We start from the raw sequence: 22,376 nt of genomic DNA, 5'->3' as shown, positions 1-22,376 counted from the left end.
GAAAAATAATTGGAAGCCTAGGACAGTGCTTTCACCCACAACTTCTACATCTTTGTTCCATTTTTCTTGTTAGAGTATCAAGTATCAACTACAAAACATTTATAACCTCGTATAAGTAAGGGTCTGGAACTCTGGCTGATACAAAATATGACTTCTGAATAATCGAATTGAATGAATAATATTATAGCCTCCTCACAGTTACTGTTTTGAGAGCTATTGTCCATCGTTTCATTTGGATTTATATCCATGGAGAATTATTGTGTACAATACATTGTCAAAAATTAAAGATGAGTTTTTGTAACACGATATATAAACCTTTTTTGGCTGAGAAAAGCTGAAGGCAGCTGAATGTGTATTACACTTAAAGTTGTGTAGTTAAGGAGATTGTTACATTATCTTCCTTGCTTAATTGTCGTTTTGTTATGTGCCCTTAAGTCATGTACAGTTTTTGAGTCTGCAAATGATTTAATTTGTTTTTGCAGGATGTTTTTCATGCTTTTCCCGGAGACACAGATTACAGAATATTTGCTGAAGATCATGGGAACATTCCTGGGCTGGATATTATATTTGTCCTTGGTGGTTACTTCTATCATACTGCTTCTGATACAATGGAAAGACTATTGTATGCATTACAAGTGCTATTTTGGTACAAATTCTTTTTAGTTCGAAAAAATATTGATAGATCTTTTGGTATTGGTTACTTTTTTCTTATTTATGGACATTTTCTTAAACCAGACCTGGGAGCATCCAAGCACGTGGAGAGAATTTGTTCAGCTTAATCAAAGCCTTCACAAGTTCTCGTGAGCTACGGAATGCAAAAGAAAGGAAATCTCTTACACTGGAATCGAATGGGACATGGGACGATCGAACTGTCTTTTTTGATTATTTATCATGGTTTATGGTATGCTTCATCAATCCTTTTTTCACACTGTAATCTTGGGTGGAATGAATTGTCTAAATGATAATCTTGCCTTCATACTTGGTCTCCCTCTCCTTTCCTCTTTAGTGCTGATTGCATATATATATATATATATATATATATATATATATATATATATATATATATATATTGGATTTGCTAGGAACCATCGCAGAAGGCATTTCGCGGGCCGTCTGTTGCATGTGAGAGCAGCCACGTAGGCACACTTTTCAACAGATCTTGTCTCTTTCATGAGGTGGCTGCTCTCACATCAACAGACGGCCCGCGAAATGCCTTCCGCGATGGTCCCTTGCAAATCCCTATATGTGTGCTCTCTCTCTCTCTCTCTCTATATATATATATATATATATATATATATATATATATATATATATATATATATATATATATAGGAAAAGGAGTGTGCGGTCGAGCGCACCTAAGTTTAGGTGCGGTCGAGGGCCCAAACACATGGGTCCTACATTTTTTGTGCTGATCAAAACCATTCATTTGCAAGGCCCCATCATAGATAGGGTGCGTACAAAAAATCAGGTCCATTGGATCATCCTAACCCCTCCAAAAGTGGAGGGCAAAAATGGGCAGATTTGTAGCAAACGGTGTCTATCCATTTTGACATGCATAAATGGATGGGTTAGGATGATCCTATGGAGCTGATTTTTTGTACATACCCCATCTATGTAAGGGCCTTTCAAATGAATGCTTTGGATCATCCTAACAAAGTGGCTCACATGAGTTTGGGGCCCTCGACCGCACCTAAGCTTGGTGCGGTCGACCGCACAATCTTATTCCTCATATATATATATGGGATTTGCTAGCGTCCATCGCAAGGCATTTCGCAAATGGTCTGTTGCATGTCAGAGCAGCCACCTAATGAATGAGGACAAAATCTGCTGAAAAGTGAGGCTATGTGGCTGCTCTTACATGCAACAGACCATCTGCGAAATGCCTTTTGCGATGGACGCCAGCAAATCCCTATATATATTATATTATATTATATTATATTATATGATCTCCTATCAAATATTTGATTGTTTGAAAACAACAAAGCAAAAGGATAAGTAACATACCTTTTCTTTGTTTTTGTCGCAGATATTATATTCAAGGAGGCAAGCTCTTATATTTCATAGTCTTCCCATCATCATATTCTTTTTCATGCCACTGATTTCCTGCTTTCCAAATATTGGAGTGCGTGTTTGGTTTGCATTCTTCTGTGACTTGCTGAAAGGTAGGACTCTTTAAATTAATGAAACAACGGTTCAACTTTAAGAAAGGTTTCATCTTGTATGTTGAAGAAGTTTTCCATTCTCTCCACACACACACACATACAGACGTACACATGTAGATACACACATACATGCATACATACATAGATCTAATCTCTTAATTTCATTCTTATTATCACTTATTTTGGCTTGCAGAAGAGAATTCAGATTTAAAAGAGCTGTAGATGCTTTAATGTGTGTAGAATTCTAAAAATCTTGATTTTGGTAACTTGGCATTGAACCTGAAACAGTAGGAGGTTCTACATTAACTTGTTAAAGTCTTCGAGGATTTTCATTAGCCAGGCAGTTGACAGATAGTGGGAATGGTGATTATTAATTGTAGTAGGGTTAAGGTTTACTCACGAAGATTTTAAATAGGGTCTCCATACAGAACTCTGTAGAATTGATGTTTTCTAAATCATCTGACTTGAAATATAATTTGTGTGTCTAGTTGTTTTAGTTCTGTTGATTCCTAGTCTGTTGTCTTCTATTATTCTCTTTTCGTTTTCGACTTTTAGGAGCTCCACTACTTGGTTTCGGAGCAGGTTCTTTTGGAGACGTGCTTTTTGAGTGAATTTGCTTGATATTTTGAAAATTTTGGTCCATGATGTCTGTCCATTTTACTGATCAAGTTGATTCCATGATTATATGTTCATAACCCTAACCCATTCCCATTTTGGGCGGAATCCTACCCAGGATCTGTAATGACCCAGTGGGGTTGGGGCGTGACAGGATCGGAATTGGATATTTCCTCAGTTTCCGAGAAGTGTCCTAATGGCCATGATGCAAAGCTTTCATGTCGTGGTTACAATTTAATATCATTTTATCCGTTGTTTCAGCATTGTGATAGTTCGTATCTCTGATTGTTTTAAGAAGGGAGTTTGGTAATGGTGGTAGAAAGAAAAAATAATTTCATGCTTTTTACGGCCATGGTTTTAAATTTTCATTGAAACCCACACGGAACGACGAAATGTTTCCATTTCCCTCTCCACAGAAATGATATTGAAACCAAAATGCATAATGAAATCAAAAACCATAAGTGCATTAGTGGTACAATCAGTCCTAAGAGTCCATTAATCCTAGAACCAGTCCTAAACATTTACTTAATGCTATAATCAGTCCTAATAGTCCCCTAAACCAGTCCTAAACAGTTCTATAATGCTATTACCAGTCCTAAATAGTCCCTTACTGGTATAAACAGTCCCAACTGCCCTAGACGACTCCTATTGCCCAAAACCAATACCTAAACTCTAATCCTACCAGCTTGATTTCTATCCCTCCACTGCATGCTTTCTGGAATATCACTTCTGCGTCCGCCCTGCATCAACTTGGTATCAGACGGCACACTTAATGATCTTTCTGTACCCACTCTGTATCATGAGGGCCCTGGTACATTAGAACTTGTGACAGTACCTATAGGAAAAAAGACCTATGGGGTGCAGTTGGGTTTACACTGAATTATGGGGCTGATGGATCCATAGAGAGATACGAGGCTCTTGTTTCCTATATGGGTGCAGCTTCTCTCCCCCCCCCCCCCCCCCCCCCCCCCCTCTCTCTCTCTCTCTCACACACACACACACAACCATTGCTTATGCAGTTAGTGTTATCATTCAGTTCATTTATTCACCTCAGACTCCACACATGGAAGTGACATATAAAGTTCTCAGGTGTCTAAAAGCTTCATTGTGCCATTGCTTATACAGTTAGTGTTATCATCCAGGTCATTTTTTCACCTCAGAATCCACACATGGAAGTGGTATTTAAAGTTCTCAGGTACCTAAAGCTTCATTGTGTAGAGGCTTATTCTTTAACAGCCATGGGTATACAAGAGTTGAGGCATACACGGATGCACGCTGGGCTGGCTCCATTACTGATCGTATGTCTGCATATGGCTACTATTCCCCTATTCGGGTTAATTTGTTGTCCGAAGGAGTAAAACACAATTAGTTGTTGCCCAGATCTGGTAGGAGAAGGGTACAGATCCATGGCACACGAAGTGTGGGCTATTATGGCTATAGGTATTGCTCCATGAGTTAGGTGGTGGAATTAAAAAATCTATGAGTTTCTATTGTGATAATGAGATTGCAATCAATATTACTCATAATACAGTTCAGCATGATCAAACAAAGCGTATTGGGGTGGATAAAAACTTTATCAATGAGAAGCTAATGGTTGTTCAAATTTGCACACCCTATCCCTATGTTAGAACAGGAGAGTAGGTCGCAGATGTCTTGACTAAAGGTGTTTGCAAAGCTCATCTACAAGAGATTTTAGGTAAGCTGGGCATGATAGATATCTTTATACCAACTTGAGGGGGCATGCTAGAAGTGTAGGCTCCATGTCTCAACGTGATTCTTTTAGTGTTTAGTGTTTACTATTGTTTATTACTTTATTTGCTTTTGTTTGATATGGACTATCACTAATTTTACTATTGTTTATTTGCTTAAGCTTGATACGGCCCATCTCTAATGGCATATTGTAATTTATTATTAACTTATATAAGTGAATGTGATGGGGCGTGGGAGTGCAGCTTCTCTTTATGATTTCCCTTATCTTCTCTCCTCTTTTCTTCTCTCCCTTTTTCCTCACAAACCTATGATACATACAAAATCCTAAGATTGTAAGATTTACCAATTGCCTTGTTTAATTATATTCCTTATGATTTATGATACGATTCGATTTGATTTTCAGAACATTGCTTTGTCATAACCTCTATTTAGTTCCTTAAATGCTTTCTGCAAATCTCAAATACCAAAAGCCCAGAGTGAACTTTAACATGTTAATCAGGCAAATATAATGTTAGGCTTGTAGCTTTAGTCATGCACGCTAAGATGCTCATGACATGAAGCATTATTTTTAGTCCTTTATCCCATCTTGCTTGACCTTTTTACATGGAAGTTATGGTTTGTTTGTACTTGGTTTGATCTTTTTGTTGGTTGGCCGTTGGTAAGCTGGGATCGTACCTGTGACCTTAAGGTTGAGAAACTAAGCCTCAGTCATTGAGCTACAGGCACAACCACGTGGTTTGATCTTTTTATAATGAAGGTTATGGTCTCCTTATCTGTTTGGTTTGAGGTCACTTGTTCTATATTTTGGTATGCATGTTTGCACACTTCTGTGTGGGTGGGCAGGTGGGTGATTTATTGGAAATGCTTGAATGTTGGATTCTGTGTTTTTGAGTTATTTATGAAACAGAGGGTTCAACCCTCCCTTTTTTAAATTCATAACTATTCTTTTGCGTGAAACTGCTTATATTTGTAGTGCTATTTTTAATCTAACAGCTAATTTTCTATTGGGCTGTCTATGAAAGTAGCTTAGTTCAGTTAATCCATTTTGATTCAACCGTATGGAAAGTAGACACAGGCCTGAGTTCCTATTGTTATTTTTGCTGCCTTTTGCAGGAATGCTGATCCATGCCCTTGGAATTTTATTGGCAATCATTGTTCCTATCATATTTGCTATATTGAGGTTGCTTTTCTCAAGTTCTGCAATGAATTGGTAGGCTTTCCTTTTTGCTCAATTACTTTTTATGAATTGTTGTTGTTACCTCATGAAATATCAGAGGATTTGGCTTGAGCTGGCATATGACGTTTTGTAGAATCAACTGTGAGGCACAATATAAACTATTCTATTGATAGGATTGGATCCTCACTGGCATCAAGATATGAATTCACTCAATCAGTAATTCATCTCTTTTTTGGTGCTGAAAAAGCTATTTCTATTGACATGCAATGCCATTAATGTTTTTCTCTTGTAAAAACTTTTGGAATGTTTTTTTTCAAAGGATGATTTCACTAAGAAAGACCTGAAGGCAAAACGAAAAAGTGACAACTAGGGGCAAGAGGGCCCTAGAGGACCAGGTATAAATATCAAGAAAGCTATACTTGAAGGATACCTTGCAATGATGTTCGATGACTCATTGGGAAATACTTTCCAAATTAGGGATTTATGGAAAAAATCCGTAGAATTGTCTTGTCATTCACCACAAATGACATGAATGAACAGAGAAATGTGTTTCTGGAAGTGATAGATTTGTCCGATGCACATAATTGTCATCTAACATGATTTGATATAATTTTACATCGGGACAATGCTATGGGATTTTTAATTGAGTCAGTGTTTTCATACCACTTCATATCACTAGTCATCGTAACCAACATATATCATATTGGACAATATTTTAAGCCTTGATTTTTCTCACTAGCTAGCGAGGTCAACTTGTCGGACCCTAATATGCCCCCCCCCCCCCCCCCCCCCCCCACACACACACACACACAGAGATATATATATATATATATATATATATATATATATATATATATATATATATTAGTGAAACATTTGCTCTACTGATGCTGACTTTGAGCTTGACACAATGCAGGTTTGCTCACCCATATTTGGCTTTCTTGATGTTCATCCCTAGCTCCCTAGTCGGTTTGTTGATTCCAAGAATTCTATGGAGATGCTTTCCCATTTCTCAAGATGTTTCCTTGCTTAAAACATCAAAGGAGGTATAGGTTTTCATCGCAACTACTAAGGCATAGTTATTTCATGTTATAATTATAATATGCTATCCTTTGCAGATGATCTTCAATTTGAGAGTCAATCATTATTGATTGGACTTCTCTTCTGTGATGTCATATGGATCATAATTTATTTGGTTGTTAGTTTTGATTTTGTTAAAATTGAGGTGCTTCATTGAATGCAATGGCAGTGGTTTTGTATATTAACTGCTTTTCTTGCATGTGGGCCGTGGCATAGGACTGCTATATGTGGGACATGCCATTTTCTATGCAATGCGCCAGTTACCTTTACTATATGTATGTGTCATTTATTTTCCAACATGCATTTGTTATATAATTGCAACAACTGGACAAGTGAACTTGAAGATTTATTAGTGAAACCTTCTGAGTGCAAAGATATAGTGCTAGGTAATAACCTTATTATGAACCGTGTGAAGTTGTGATGGAACATTTGAACAATGAGTAGAATAATGGGATGGCAATACATAGATTGATGTTGTGCGGGTGATGTTGGCCTTTATGTAAGCATTGAATGCTATGCTTCTTAGTATGTTTTCCTGCAAGCGGCTGTTTGACCTTTTGTGTATTGAAACCTAGAAAAAAACTAAATCAAAATGAAGAGCTTAACCAAGACATGGTAAGCCAACGTGTGTCAAAAGCCTGGTTATGAGTTGGCACTTTCATAGGTGGAGTTGAATTATATTGATGCCCTCACGGATTTGGGTGATCAAAAGTTTTGGGCCAATGCTTCTGCAGTTAAATGATTATTATATTGATGCCCTCATGGATTAGGGTGATCAAAAGTTTTGGGCCAATGCTGCTGCAGTTAAATGATTATACCAAAATTGTCCAGGCTTAAAATGTTAAGTTCTAGGTTATACTATCAGAAACTACATAAAAGGAAAACCAGAAATAAACAATTGCACAATCTTTTAGAGATGCCAAATGGATGTATACTTTTAGAAGATAAATATATATAGTGGAGAAGGATTGCTATTGGAAACCCTAATAATAATCTTGGAGGGTTATGATTCTCTTAAGAATTTAAATTAAATATAAATGTAGTTATGGTGTATTTCTGTTAAGGAGAGTACTTATTCTTAAACTAATTAGATAGGGGCCATCGTGGGTGGCCCTAATGGCACAACTTGCAACTATTGGTAAGTGATACTTTATAAATGCATCAATTCTCTGGGTTAGGGATTCAGCTACCTCAAAATTCTTTTTCCTCCTATTTTCTTCTCTCTTTTCTCTTCATCTAATTCACAAGAGTCAAGCAATAATGGTGGACTTCTAAACTTCAACATGGAATCAGAGCATGACGAAAGCATGGACATCATAGAACTCTTACTCCCCACTCTCTTTTCTTCTTGTCTTGTGTATCACACCTTCTCTGCCGTTAGAGTTGTTGAGACCTAGAAATAATCATATTCTCTAATATCGAAGTTCTGCATTGTCGTTCTTACCTTCTCCACTATCGCAGTCATTAAGACCTGAATTAGTTTGCTGTCCAAAAACCCTCATTCTACCATTTGAGACCTCAATATTGTATCAAACTCTTAAACATTTTGTGAATGTAGGTCAATTGGATAAGAAAAGTCAACGGATGAGATAAATGGGTTGACATGCAATTCCTTCTTCCATTATTTCTCGTCGATCCACCCAGAGTAATTGAACTTCCTGATGAAGACTCCTTATCGTGTGTGATGTTCTAACAGTAAGCAGTAGTCAATTTGACTAGAATACATTGCGAAAGAAAACCTTCCCATGCTCACCTAATGAAACTTGGAGCTTCAAAAAGGATGGTTTTCATTTATGACAACAAGATTTAGATTGCATATTAGATCTACAGCTAACTTGCACCGAGCATAATTTGTGCCCCCAATGACCCCTATAATAGTTGTTAAAGTATAAAAGATAAATAACACCTTTCTCCATCAGCTTAAGCTTTTGGAGAAGTTGGTAAGTTAACATGGTATCAGAGCCAAAGGTCTCAAGTTCAAACCTCCCGGATAGCAAAAAATCCACATGCGATGGTCGGTCCAAAGTGGGACCACATGTGCCACGTGTTTGCCAAGTGAGCCACACGTGCGGGGGAGTGTTAGAGTATAAAAGATAAATAACGCCTTTCTCCATCAGCTTAAGCTTTTGGAGAACTTGGTAAGTTAACAGTAGTGATTTTAATTTTCCATTCTATTTGTGGTATTGCGATTTCCTTATTTTGTATACAACATAAATTTGAAACTCAAGCCTCAGACTGCAGTTTATTTCCATGTAGTATTTTCAAATGAAATTAATATTTTCATGTCATCTTTGTTCAATTAGGTTCAATCTGTACCATCTATTTGTCTACCCATTCAGCTCTTATGTTGATTCTTTGATGAATGATAATTTGGTTAATGTCGTGCATACTTCATTGATACTGATTCTCTTGGTTTACTGTTATGAACCTTACAGGTGGTATCTGACAGAGCACGCTTTTGGGGCGCTTTTGGATTATATGCTTCCATAACTTTTGTCAGTAAATAGATGGCTATCTTCTTTTTCATGAAAATATACGTCTATGCTAAATGCCATAAGATTTTATTGGTGGGATTGAGCCTCTAACTCAATGGTCAAGGATTCTTTCTTTGACCTTGAGGTCAGGGGGTTCAATCCCAGCTTACCTACAAAAAAAATAAAATTCTATAGGGTTGTTATATATGTTGGGTTTATAATGGAATCCTATTCACTTTTAATTTCGATATCAAAGCATGGATTAATTTGCTCAGATAGATTCATGGAAATAGAAAAAAAATGTCTTTGTAGCGAATGCAGATTGTGGACTCATGCTTGAGTGTGACCATGGTTTTAAATTTCAATTTCGGTTGCCATAGAAACACTTCAGTTTCGGTTGGAAATTTCGGTGGAATCTTGTGAAAACACAGAAACATATGAAAACACATGCAAATTATATATTGTAAAATCACAGAAATATATGAAAACACATGCAAATTATATAATTTTTTTTAATCTTTACAGATTATAGAATTTTAAGATGAAACTTTATGAAATGCTAGGATATGCACAAATACACACTTCGAAACACCATCACATAAGCAAGACAACCATCCACAATGGGTTAACATGGATCACCTAGTGACATGCGTTGTCGGGCATGTTTGATAATTTTGTACAACCCATTTAACATGTAATAATTGTAAATATTTATACATAATGCATACATATATGATATTTTACATGCAAACTATATGACATAAATGAGAATAATAAAAATGATTTTTTTTTACTTTTTTTTTCTAGAGAGATGTAGGGATTTTCTGGTATGATATTTCAACTCTTTTTTTTTTTTTGAATGGTTAACAGAATTCATTAAAAAGAAGACTCAGAAGGTCCCCCCTCAAGTACAAAGACACAGATACAAACCAAGAAAATAGAGACAACCCCGCAATTATACAATTAGGGTGGTAAAAAATCAAAAAGCTCTAAAGCCTGCTTAGAAACTCCATCTTTTGCCAACTTATCTGTAATAGCATTAGCAGATCTTCTCGCATGCTGATATAAGATCGAAAGCCCTTCCGATATGTCTTTTATCTCATCAAAGAAACGAAGAAATCTCCACGGAGGAACCAAAGAGCTCCTGAGCCACCTTATAACATTAAGCGAATCACCCTCTACAATGCAACTGCTCAACCTATTCCTTTCCACACACAAAAAGCCTTGATGAACTGCTCTTACCTCAGCTTCACTCGAATTGGCTGTCCCAATCGGACCCGAATAAGCCTTAATGACCTCGCCGGCGCTGTCTCTCAGGACACCCCCTATCCCGGCTCGGCCAGGATTACCCAAACTAGAACCATCGAAATTTAACTTTGAGAATCCATCAGGGGGAGGATGCCAGGCCTGAATAATAACATCAAGATTTTCCTTACTATTACAAACTACTCTCTAACCCTCCCAAAGTTCGAAAGCCGAAACAAATTGGAAAAGCGGAAGAGCCCTAGCCCAAGAGATAGTTAAAGCAACGGCCTTGATAAACAAAAATTAAGAAGCTTTAGCTTTACCTTCAAAAACTTTATTATTCCTTTCGATCCATAGAACCCACATTGTGGCCACCAATGAGAGCGCCCATAAAACCTTTCCTTTTTTTCTCCAAGGATTACAGGACCAACCTTCAAATAAATCTTTAAGAGTGGAAGTAAAAACCCAATCAATTCCAAACCTTGATAATATCCCGCCCTATACCTCACAAGCGACTTTGCAGTGAATGAAAATGTGATCCACCGACTCCCCTGATTCTATACACAAAGCACATTGATCAATAATTAGCATTTTCCTCTTTCTCAGAAAGTCCACCGTTTGGATCCGACCGTATATCGTAGACCAGCCGAAGAAACAAACTCTTGGAGGAGCCTTGATCTCCCACACCCTTGCTGCCATTGGATTTTCCTGATAAGGAACCAGACCCTTATAAAAAGACTTGACCGAAAAGAAACCGGAAGAATCTAAAATCCAAAGCCTTTTATCAACCCCTGATAAACTGATGTACGTCTTTTCAAGAACCTGGAAGAATCTGAGCACCGAAGGCAGTTCTCTATCAAAGAAATTCCTCCGAAAAGTAGGTTTCCAAATAACTTTACCATCTACTCTCTCAAAACAATCTTTCACTAATGCTGACTTATCAACAGCAACTAAGAAAAGATCAGGGAATAAATCTTTTAAAGGGGAAAGAGAGCACCAACGCATGGTCCAGAAGGAAATTCTGTCTCCAGAATACACTCTCTATCTGACACCACGATCGAAACTGGAACTCAAATATAGAATATCCCTCCAGATTGTCACTCCAAGTTTTCAAAAACAGTCTAATGAACACCAATTACCTGGTTCAGCACCATATTTTCTTGATATTACTTTAGCCCATAGTCTCGATTGCTCCTTTCCAAACCTCCACAACCATTTCCCCATTAATGCTTGATTAACCTGCTTTATCCTTCTAATACCTAGGCCTCCTCCTTTGACTGGCTTGCAGACATTTTCCCAACTGACTAAAGCCAAAGACCTCTTCTTCTCCGATCCCCCACCACAAAAATCTTCTCTAAATCTGTTCAATACGCTTGACAACACTCACAGGACATTTAAATAAAGATAACTGATAAATGAGAATATTAGACAAAACTGCCTTAATCAAAGTTAACCTTCCTCCTTTAGAGACCAAATTCCTTTTCCAAGTATCTAGTCTTCTTTCAATTCTTTCCACAATGGGATCCAACACACAGTTGTGAGGTCTTCCCATCCCCAAAGGGAGGCCCAAATAAGAAGAAGGCAACCTTTCCAAGGGGCAACCCATGAGATTGGCTAGGCTAGTGGCTTCTGCCTCTTCAACATTCACAGCATACAACCTTGATTTTGAGAAATTTGATCTTTGCCCTGTAACTATTTCATAACATCTGAGAATCGCCTTAAGGTTAAGAATCTCCGAAACATGAGGTGAGCTAAAAAGTAAAGTATCGTCCGCGAATTGTAAGTGCGACACCTCTATCCCATTCTGGCTACATTTAATTCAGAGACAAGACCCAAAGATCTTCCTTTCTCCATCAGCAGACTCAATGCTTCAGCTACAATCACAAATAGAAAGGGAGATAAAGGATCCCCTTGGCGTAAACCTCTCGAAGATTTGAAAAAACCTTTTGGAGAGCCATTTATAAGAGTGGAGAACCAGGCCGAAGATAAACAACTTCTAATCCAACCCCGCCATTTAATACCAAAACCCATCCTTCCAAGAAAATAATCTAAACAGTGCCATTCCACTCTGTCATAAGCTTTTTCCATGTCCAACTTGCAAATAACACCTTCCTCACCTGTTTTTGCCATCCAATCCACCATCTCATTTGCCACCAACGAGCAATCCAATATCTGCCTCTGACTAACAAAAGCACACTGATTCTCGGAGGTAATAAGAGGAAGGACCACCTTTATACGATCCGCCAACACTTTTGACAAAACCTTATAAAGGCAACCCACAAGACTGATAAGCCTGAAGTCAGAAACCTTCACAGCACCTTTAATTTTTGGCAATAGAGCAATAAAAGTGGTGCCAGTTCCTCTTTCCAACTCCATGACATCGTAATATTCTCGGAAAAATGTCAATATATCTTCCTTCACACTCTCCCAACATGCCTGAAAGAAAGCTAGGCAAAAGCCATCCGGCCCCTGAGCTTTATCACGATTCATTGAAAAAACTCCTCTCTCCACATCCTCCTCCGAAAAAGGCCTTTCCAAAGCCGATTTATAATTCTCATCAAGAGATTTAAAAACCACGTCATCTAGCCTAGGCCTGACTAATTCTTCCGCAGAATATAATGATCTGTAATAGTCCCACAATTTCCTTGGAAATCACATCTTTGCTGTAAGATAAAGTTCCATTTACCTCCAAAGCCTCGATTCTATTGTTTCGTCTCCTGGCACTTGCAATGCTGTGAAAGTAAGCAGTGTTTTTATCACCCTCCTTTAACCAATTTACTCTGGACTTCTGCCTCCAAGATATTTCTTCCTGCAATAGAAGAACTCTGTGTTCCTCCTTTGCTCTTCCCAAATCATTCAAATCCTCCTCTGAGGCTAGTCCTCCCTCATCAGCCAAAGAAATATCCCTGATTCGATTTTGTAACCATAACTTTCTCTCAGAGATTGCCCCTAACCTGTGGGAATTCCACTCTTTGAGTCTCTTTTTCACATATCTGAGTTTCTCCCCTATAATAAAATCCGCCGCCCCTTCAACCTTGTGTGATACCCACCATACCCCATTATCTCTTCAATTTTCGGAATTTCTAATCACGCTAAATCGAACCCGAACGGAGAATGGCCCCACGAATCCAGTCTCGGATCCAACAAAAGCGGGCAATGATCAGAAACGGAATGGACGAGCGCCTTCTGGCACACCTCGGGGAAGAGGGATATCCAATCTGGATAAAACAAAAAACGATCTAAACGACTTTTACTGGAATTTCTGGACCAAGAAAATTTAGCCCCCATCATTGGAATATCAAACAATTCATTCTCAGCAATGAAGTCTGAGAAATCCACCATATTATGAGTAGATCTTCTACACCCCAGCCTTTCTTCGACACATCTAATTTCATTAAAATCTCCCCCCAAACACCAATAATTAACCCATTTACTTCTAACTATAGTAAGTTCCTCCCACAGCTTTCGCTTCTCCACCCTATCTGTAGGACCATAAATACCGGAGAAAGTAACCAAAATCGATTCTCCTACCTTTCTGAGAACGATTGAAATGGAAAACTTGCCTATCCAAGAATCTTGAATCTCCCATTTTGATTGATCCCACATAACTAATATGCCTCCTGCAGCTCCAACTGCATCCAAAGATAAGCAATCCCAGTTCGCATTTCCTCCTAAACTCTTGACTATAGCTCTGTTAACTGCCCCCATCTTCGTTTCTTGGATACATACTAAGACAGGCTTATTAATTTTTACTACGTCTTTAACCTGAGCCTTTTTTTCTAAAGACCCCAGACCGTTTACATTCCATGATATTATCTTCATGGAAAACCAAATGACTGAGATACACTTCCCCTAGGGCAATTTCTTCTATTACCCCTCGAATTTCGAACATCCTGCTTACTAGTGGCACAGTCTCCATAATTCACATCTGATTTTAGTTTTGCTAACTCCCGTAGCAACTTCCCCCTTCAAAGCTTTAAGGATCAGAACAAATCCTCTGATCCAATTCTCTTCCCTCCGCAACTCTGAACATATTCCTCAGCTGTTCTTCCGGACCTGAATATGACAAACCCAAAACCCTGCTGGTGGATATGATATGATTCACAAAAATCTCTAAAATTTCAGATTTAGGGTCAACCCAGGTAATGGGTCCTATATTTTCCTCCGCACCTATGACCAAAGCTAGGCTATTCCTATCTGAATCGGCCCAGGGGGATGACTCACAACCTCTATATGCTTCCTCATCCATATTCTCCCATCTATCGATCTGAGCAATAGCAACTGACGGATCACTGGAACAACAAGAATTAAAGCCCTGCTCTGCTGATTCCAACCATAATTGACCATGACATATACCCTTTAATGAATCAGAACCCCCTTGGTCCTCCCCGGAATTTTGCATCGATTCACTTGGAACAAGAGAAATATTGCCCGGTTCTGTAGATTCCAACCAAAATTGACCCTGGCACACCCCCTGTAATGGATCAAAGCCCCCTTGACCATCTCCTAATCTTGGCACATCATGGGAAAATTCAGTAAAATCGTCGATGAGGTTTACAAATAGACGAGAGTTTCCATAAACGCCCTTATCGCCGTGCAAGACAATACTAGATTCTGGATGCTTGAGAAAGGGCTCGACAGACACCGTCAATCGAATCAACGGTGGAGATGGACTGCAATTCGTAACTCTATTTCATGCCATTCTTCATGTGCTGATTTCTACTTGCTAATGCTCATTCTAGTCAAACTAAGGTTTTCCACCTCTACGGCATTGATTCAAATGACACACTTGGAAAGTATATTCGTGGTTTGTGGCTGAACAGATGCTGTTCATTGTTCGAGCTTGTGTTTTGAAATTTCAACTTGACAAGAACTTGGCTGAACAAATTCTGTTAATTGTTCGAACCAGTGGTTAGATACCTTGACTAGATTTCAACTCAGATACCTTGACTAGACTTCAACTTCTTCGAACCAGTGGTTAGATACCTTGACTAGACTTCAACTTAGACTAGAGCTTGGCCTAGGTAAAACCAAGTTGACTTATGGTGTCAGTGTTTGGACTGGCCTATTTTTCATTAACTCAGGAGATTCAAAGGAAGTTTTGATTGACTCTATAAGGCCAAACTGGACTTGGCCGAGGAAAATACCAAGTTGAATTGGCAGAGTCGATGATTTACTCAATGGATTTTTAAACGATGATTTAAACCATAGAAAAGAAATTTTCTTAACAACTCCCTCAAATCTCCTCCAGTCACAAAACCATACTTGTAAGGTCAGGAAGTTTTGAAAAATCCTTTCAAGCCTAATTCATTATTACGACAAAAGAGGATACTTTTGTACAAGTACTACCCTTATGTATGGAGGCAGAGGAGACAACTAGGAAGCCAGCTTTCAGAAGAAGCTTCTTTGATAGCCTCTTCTCTTTTCCACATATTTTTCCTAGTTCTATCAAAGAAAAGATAAGTGCCAGAAAGGTGGTATTATCTGGGATTCTAACTTTAGATGAATTTTTTTAAAATGGCTCTAAAAGAAAATTAATGCCCTATAGCATTCTATGGTTATTTGGTCCTAAACCTCATTCACACAAACTATTTCCCGACAGATCTCTCTACTTTATAGTAATTTCAAGGAAAAAAAATAGTAATTTCAAGGAAAATGTCACTTCCAGCCATAGAATTAATTAATCATTTTATCTCCTTTGATTTAATCCGATTGGACTGTTAGAAATCTTTGAAATTTCTACAAAATAATTATTTATATGTAATCCTCCAAAATAATTATTTATACGTAATCTGTTTTGGAAATCCTTGTTAGAAGAACTCAAATTACTAGAGTATTTCCTAAGAAGAATCATATTTTTTTTAATCAAAACATGTGATAAAAATACCCCAAAAATCCATAGATGCATCAAGTAAGGGGACTCATGTAACTTTACTTATGAGGTACTAACCTTCTATGGCAGTAATTTAAATTTTTTGCTTTCCCTTACAACAATGTGTAAGTTAAAGGAATAGAAAACACTAGAAGATAAGGAATCACTTAAAAGTACAAAATTAGCAAAAGGTATAAGAACATCAGATTAAGCAAAGAAGAAATACATGGATGTGTTTAAGTGTCATGTCGTAGTCCGTAGGATTGCATGTTGAACTCATTTCTTCCGCACATGAACTTTCTATTCCCGCAAAGGAATAAGAGATTCAAAATCAGGTGGTAAAATACCCAAACATGCACAAAGCTAGAAACAATAGCATTATTGGAGCTGCCATTCTAACAAAAAAAAGCATTATTGGAGCTACTGCGTCCTCAATATCACCACTAATCTCCCCCCCAAGGAGGAGAGTTGTATTAGAAATATATTTTACTTCCTGACAAAAAGAGAGCATTGTCACGGAAAAAGTAATTTCCATGGATGTAATTTCCTTTTATCCCCGACCTCCTCTCGAAGTATAGTAAGACACACCTATACCCCTTTGAGGTTGACAATATTCTTAGGGCCTGTTCAGTTGCGTGCAGGAAACGGAAAGGAAAAGAAACTGCTAAGAAAGCAGTAAGAGTGCGCATTCAGTTGCCAGGAAACGAAAAAGAAACAGTAAAGAAACAACAGGAATGTGCATTCAGTTGCCAGGGAAACGGAAAAGAAACATCACAGAATATGTTCTTTACCACATATTAAGCAAGTTATGCCCCCTAAGCCCTATCAAATAGTTCACTAACACAAATAAATACTCAAAAAAACTTAAGAAGCAGATTTTAAAAGCAATATAATGGAACCAACAAGAAAGAGGGAAACCCATGGTAATACCGCCTGTGGCACCGCCTCTGCCCTTTCATTTCGCATCTCCTCTACCATTTGCACTTCCTCAACCCTTTCGCTGCTCTGATATCTAGCTCTCTCCAAATATGTGTCTAGCTGTGATTAACACCAACATAATCTAAATAAAACCAAACCAATAAAAAACAAGGCATCTTAAACACAATCACAAACAACACAATCAATAAAACCAACATAATCTAAATAAAACCAAACCAACTGAACCCATTAACACCACCAAAATCTCCAAAAAAACCACCACTAACACCATCAAAGCCAACCCAATCAAACCACCATTAACACCATCAAAGCCAACCCAATCAAACCATCATTAACACCATCAAAGCCAACCAACTAAAATTTGCAATTGAAATACATTATAATGGATCACCATCACACACAACCTCAGATTTATCAATGCTCACAGATCCCAATCTTATGACCATTAAAAAATCAAATTTCTGATATTTAAAAATGTAAATATCAGGTCCCTAAACCCAAGATTTATAATTGAGAAGACATAAAATTGAAGCCCAAATATATGAGGACCCAAAAAAAAAAAAAAAACAAGTGAAGAAGATGGAGATCGCACCCTATCTGTGTCTAAAAATGGGTTTAAAAAGCAGAAAACAACGAAGAGGATAACCCAAATTCGAAGAAGGGAAACCCGAAAAATCGGAAAAACAAGTGAAGAAGATGGAGATGGCACCCTCTCTGTGGTTCGAAATACCAAAAATCTAACCCAAAAACGAAGAAAGGAAACCCCCAAATCTGAAAAAACAGTAAGCATACCCCAAAATAACATGGCTAAAAGCCCCAAATTAAATAGATCTAAAGATTTCACAAACCAAAAAAACCAGGAATACATTTTCTCTGGAGATAAATTGAAGCCCAATATACAAACAAAAAAAAAAAACCAGGAAGACATAAATAGAAGCCCGAATATACGAGCACCAAAAAAAAAAAAAAGATGCATATGCAGAGGAAATCCAAAAAAAAAAAAAAAAACAGAAAACCAAGAAGATTGAAGGAGAAGAAGCTATGGAGTCTTACCTGTTGAGGAGAAGTGGAGGAGAAGGAGGCTTCGAACTGTAGAGAAGGAGAAGCAAGGTATGTAGGCTTCGAACTGTTGAAGATGGCTTCGAACTGTTGATAGCGAGGATGAGTTTTTAGGGCTTCGAAAAAAACGCAACAAAAGAGATGTGCTTTGACGTTTTCGACTGAGGTCTAGGAAAATAACATAAATCCGACTATTTTAGTCGGATTTTTTTACGCAGAAACGGGCTTGCCATGTTAGATTTCTCGGATTCCACCCAGATTCGAGCTTTCCTCGCGCTTTCCGTATCCGGTCAACAAAACGACCATTTAAGCTATTTTTCGTGGAAAAAGGGCCCATTTTCTGTTTATTTTCCAAATCCACAGCACAACTGAACAGGCGCTTAGAGAAAACACTTCAAAAATCGTCAATCCAGTTTTGTTCTATAATATTATGCACAAAAGAAGTATATGCATATATCTTAGGAGGAAAATGGAACATCTGGACATCAACTTTGAATAGTTGAAAGGAGAGTTTTTGCATTCATGAATATGAGATGACAATATATCAATCAGATAACAAGTAGTTAATATAGCTTCATCCTAAAGAACCTGGTAACTTTATTGTGATCAAATGGGTTTATGTGATCCCAAAAGGTGAAAAATCTTTCTCGAGGAAATGCGCTTCCTCGGTGCTTCCCAAATTGGGGATACGCTCTTCCCCAATTTCTGGGAAGTGAGGCATTTTCTGCTTCCGAATCGCGCTTCCCACCTTCTGGAGGCGTCTGCAGTAACTTTTGGTAGAGACAATTTGTCACCCAAAACAATATGAGAGGAACCAAAATATGAAACTATAGAGACCATGTTACCTAAGTAATCAAACAAATGATGGGTGACTCATACAGTAACCCTTGAAGATTTTTACTAGACTGAAAGGAGATAGAAAGATCTCATAGATGATGTGCTAGAGCCTTCAGAGGGAACCATTGGTACTCAAGTTGTAGTAATGATTGTAGTTAGCTTTAGTGTTGTTCTGCCATCCCCGGATATGGCAACTCAAGGATGGGGGATGCTCAACACTGTAAGAGATGACATAACTTCTGAACTTTGTGCAGCAATCCAAGCTAAGGCCCACCTTTACCGACGTAAGAATGATAATGACCAAGGCGAGGAAAGGGGGAGCTCTGATGTGGGTAAGATGGTGTGTTGCAACTGTGGCCTTGGCCTCATTCACTTCCATGGCATCACGACCACGAGGAATGGAAGATCGAGATCCTGCAAAAAATAATACGTCAAAGTTGGCATGGGAAGATGACTAGAAAGAAAAATGTGTTGCAGAAGCCTTAGACGTGGTGAGAAGTCTATCATAGGGGAACTGTTAGAAGTAGAACTAAGAGTGATTGGAAATTGAAGCGAGTCAACATAGATTTGATGAAGATATGGTTGTCATCTCTCAGCTCAAGGTGTAATATTTTTCACGTTCGTCTAAGGGCTTCTAGATAGAAGAAAACTGATCAAAATAATTCTTAATCTTAAGTCCATTGTGTAGAGAGACGACCTTCCTTTAAAGTCTTAAAATTTTAGTTTCAGTTTTGGTTTTGGTTGCCGCAGAGTTGCGAATGGAAAGTTCATTGGAAATCCTGTAAATTAAAATCACATAAACATATGGAGGAACCAAATACACATGATCGAATTTTAAGTCAAAACTTCAGGATATGCTAGAATAAGCATGAATACACACTTAGAAATTATCACATAAACAAGACAATCATCCATACTGGTTCAAAAATATCAAACACCTAGTGGCATGTGCTGTTGCATATTTATGATAATTCAGTACATACCACATTTTAAATGTAATTCATATAAATATTTATACGTAATACATACACCACATTTCACATGCAATTCATACAAATATTATTATGTAACACATACTGATATGGCATACGCCGCATACCACCAGTGATTACACTCTTGGTTTCATTTTGCATTTCGGTTTTGGTGTGTTTCGGTGGGCATGGAAACGGAAATTGTCCGGTCGTATCGTGTCAGTTTTGGTGGAAATATAAAACCATGCTTCTTGTAGTTATGAATATCCAATCTAAGTTGCGTGATAAACTTCAAAGCTGTTGAGAGGAGTCCCGAAGAGTCTTCCATGGTCATTGACAGAGGTGACGCCTAAGATATGTGAAAGAACTTTTGATGAAAGGGTGGAATTGTTCCAAGCAATGATAAGCTGATTTTGTGCATGGCATGCATAGTACTCAGGGTTCTTCTTCGAATGAGTAGAGTTTTCCTCCACATTAGTGCCATAGTACTTGTCCCTTATATACATATTCATATAATGGGAATGTAATCTTTAGAAATGTTGAAGGATGCTCTAAGCATGAGCAATAGGTAAGGTTTCCCTCTTTCAGAGAAGGCAATTATCATTGGCGAGTTTAATGGTTACTAACTGAGAAAGAAACAAAGAATTAGTAGGAGGGGAGGAATATATGAAACAACATATGCATAATAAGGATGAAAGGAGAAAGGCGCCCGAGCTAGTGAGCGAGGGTGCTAGGGCTAGGGTTTCACAATGGATAGAAGAGAAGGCGTTATACTTGCTGATGATGCTGTTAGAATACCATGAGGTTCACGTTGACAGAAAAAGTGATGGTGATCAATTGGAGGAAAGATGTGCATAGTAAGATGGATAAAACTCTTAGGGCCTGTTTGGATAAGCTGATTTTAGAATCCGGGATTTCTTCAAAATTGTAGCTAAGAGACGAGAAGAAGCGGACCAGCCGTCGTTTTTGACTTCTCGCCCTTCTTTCCGTCAGCAAGAGAGTAGCAAATCCTCCCATATTTTCAGGTTTCAGAAATCTTACGATGCAGGAGAGATTTTTAAAACCTGAATTTCTCACTTAAAATCCCAGAAATGCTGTCCGGACAGCATACAGCAGCTTGATCATGAACCCTCTTTTACACTGTTTTCAAACTAAAAACCTGGATTCTAAAATCCGAGTATCCAAATGGCCCCTTAGGGTGTGTTCAGTTGTGCCACTTAGGGTGGAAAGGAAAAGGGAATGGTCATTTTCCATGGAAAGTGTAAAAACAAGCGTTTTGTTGCGTGATCTTGGGCTTCCATCGGTCCTACGTGGAATCCACAACCTCCTACGTGTCAACCCTCTTTCCACACCCCAAAATCTGTAGTTTATGAGCGTAAAATGTTAAAATCCGCCAGGAATCTTCCTTTATAGGGACCCAAAATCGCGAAACTAAAAAAGTGTCTCCCATCACGGAAGTTCCAACATCTTCCTCCTGTGAACCCTAACGAACTCCCATCTCGCCGACATCGTCTTTCTCCTTTGGAAGAAACGGTAAGCCTCTCTGTCTCTCTCTTCCCCCTCTCTGTCTCTCTCTCGCTTTGAGATGGTGGAAGAAACTGAAACCCTTGTTTGCAAGGTCTATTTTTTTCACCATTTTCTTCTACCACACAGATCTGGGGTTTGCTTCTCTCTCTCTCTCTCTCTCTCTCTCTCTCTCTCTCTCCATTTTTTATTTCTCCATTTCATTTTTCACCATTTTAATGGCTGTTCGGGGTTTTGCTTCTCTCTCTCCCTCTCTCCCGTTGTTTCTCTCCATGTTTCTATTTTTCCATTTTGTTTTTCACCATTTTAATGGCTGTTGGGGTTTTTCTTCTCTCTCTTTCTCTCTCTCCATTCATTTCTCTCCATTCTCCAATTTTTCCAGTTCTTTTTTCTCCATTTTATTGGCTGTTGGGGTCTCTTTTTTCGATTTCTCATATCCGTTCTTCCTATTGATTAAGAGGGAGAAGTGTATATTTTGGGGGTTTCATTAACCTGTTTTTTTCCCATTATTCTGTTTTTTTGGGTTGCTTCCCATTGATTAAGGGGGATCTGTGTATATTTTGGGGGTTTCATTAATCTCCTCTTTTCCTTCTCCTGACAACTGAACACACATTGCTGCTTTCTTATCCTTTTCCTTTCTTTTCGTTTTCCATTTGCCACATCATTTCCTTTTCCTTTCGAGTCGAATGGAGCAACAGAACGGATCCT

The 22,376-nt window shown here is 38.2% G+C and overlaps 1 protein-coding gene across 1 annotated transcript in view; it reads left to right on the top strand.

Annotated features, from left to right (window-relative positions):
* LOC143889833 (Zn-dependent exopeptidases superfamily protein) overlaps positions 1-22,376 on the top strand; it is a 70,945-nt gene that overhangs the window by 39,075 nt on the left and 9,494 nt on the right. Inside the window, exons 8-13 of the mRNA XM_077394197.1 lie at positions 483-622; positions 736-901; positions 2,030-2,165; positions 5,604-5,700; positions 6,584-6,713; positions 9,183-9,242. Coding sequence (XP_077250312.1) covers positions 483-622; positions 736-901; positions 2,030-2,165; positions 5,604-5,700; positions 6,584-6,713; positions 9,183-9,242 — 729 coding nt within the window. The remainder of the gene's footprint in view (positions 1-482; positions 623-735; positions 902-2,029; positions 2,166-5,603; positions 5,701-6,583; positions 6,714-9,182; positions 9,243-22,376) is intronic.

This window comes from Tasmannia lanceolata, unplaced genomic scaffold (assembly GCF_043159265.1).
Source record: "Tasmannia lanceolata isolate RefF3 unplaced genomic scaffold, GAP_Taslan_0.1 ptg000013l, whole genome shotgun sequence".
Classification (NCBI taxonomy): domain Eukaryota; kingdom Viridiplantae; phylum Streptophyta; class Magnoliopsida; order Canellales; family Winteraceae; genus Tasmannia; species Tasmannia lanceolata.
This window is presented reverse-complemented; position numbering and strand designations above follow the sequence as displayed.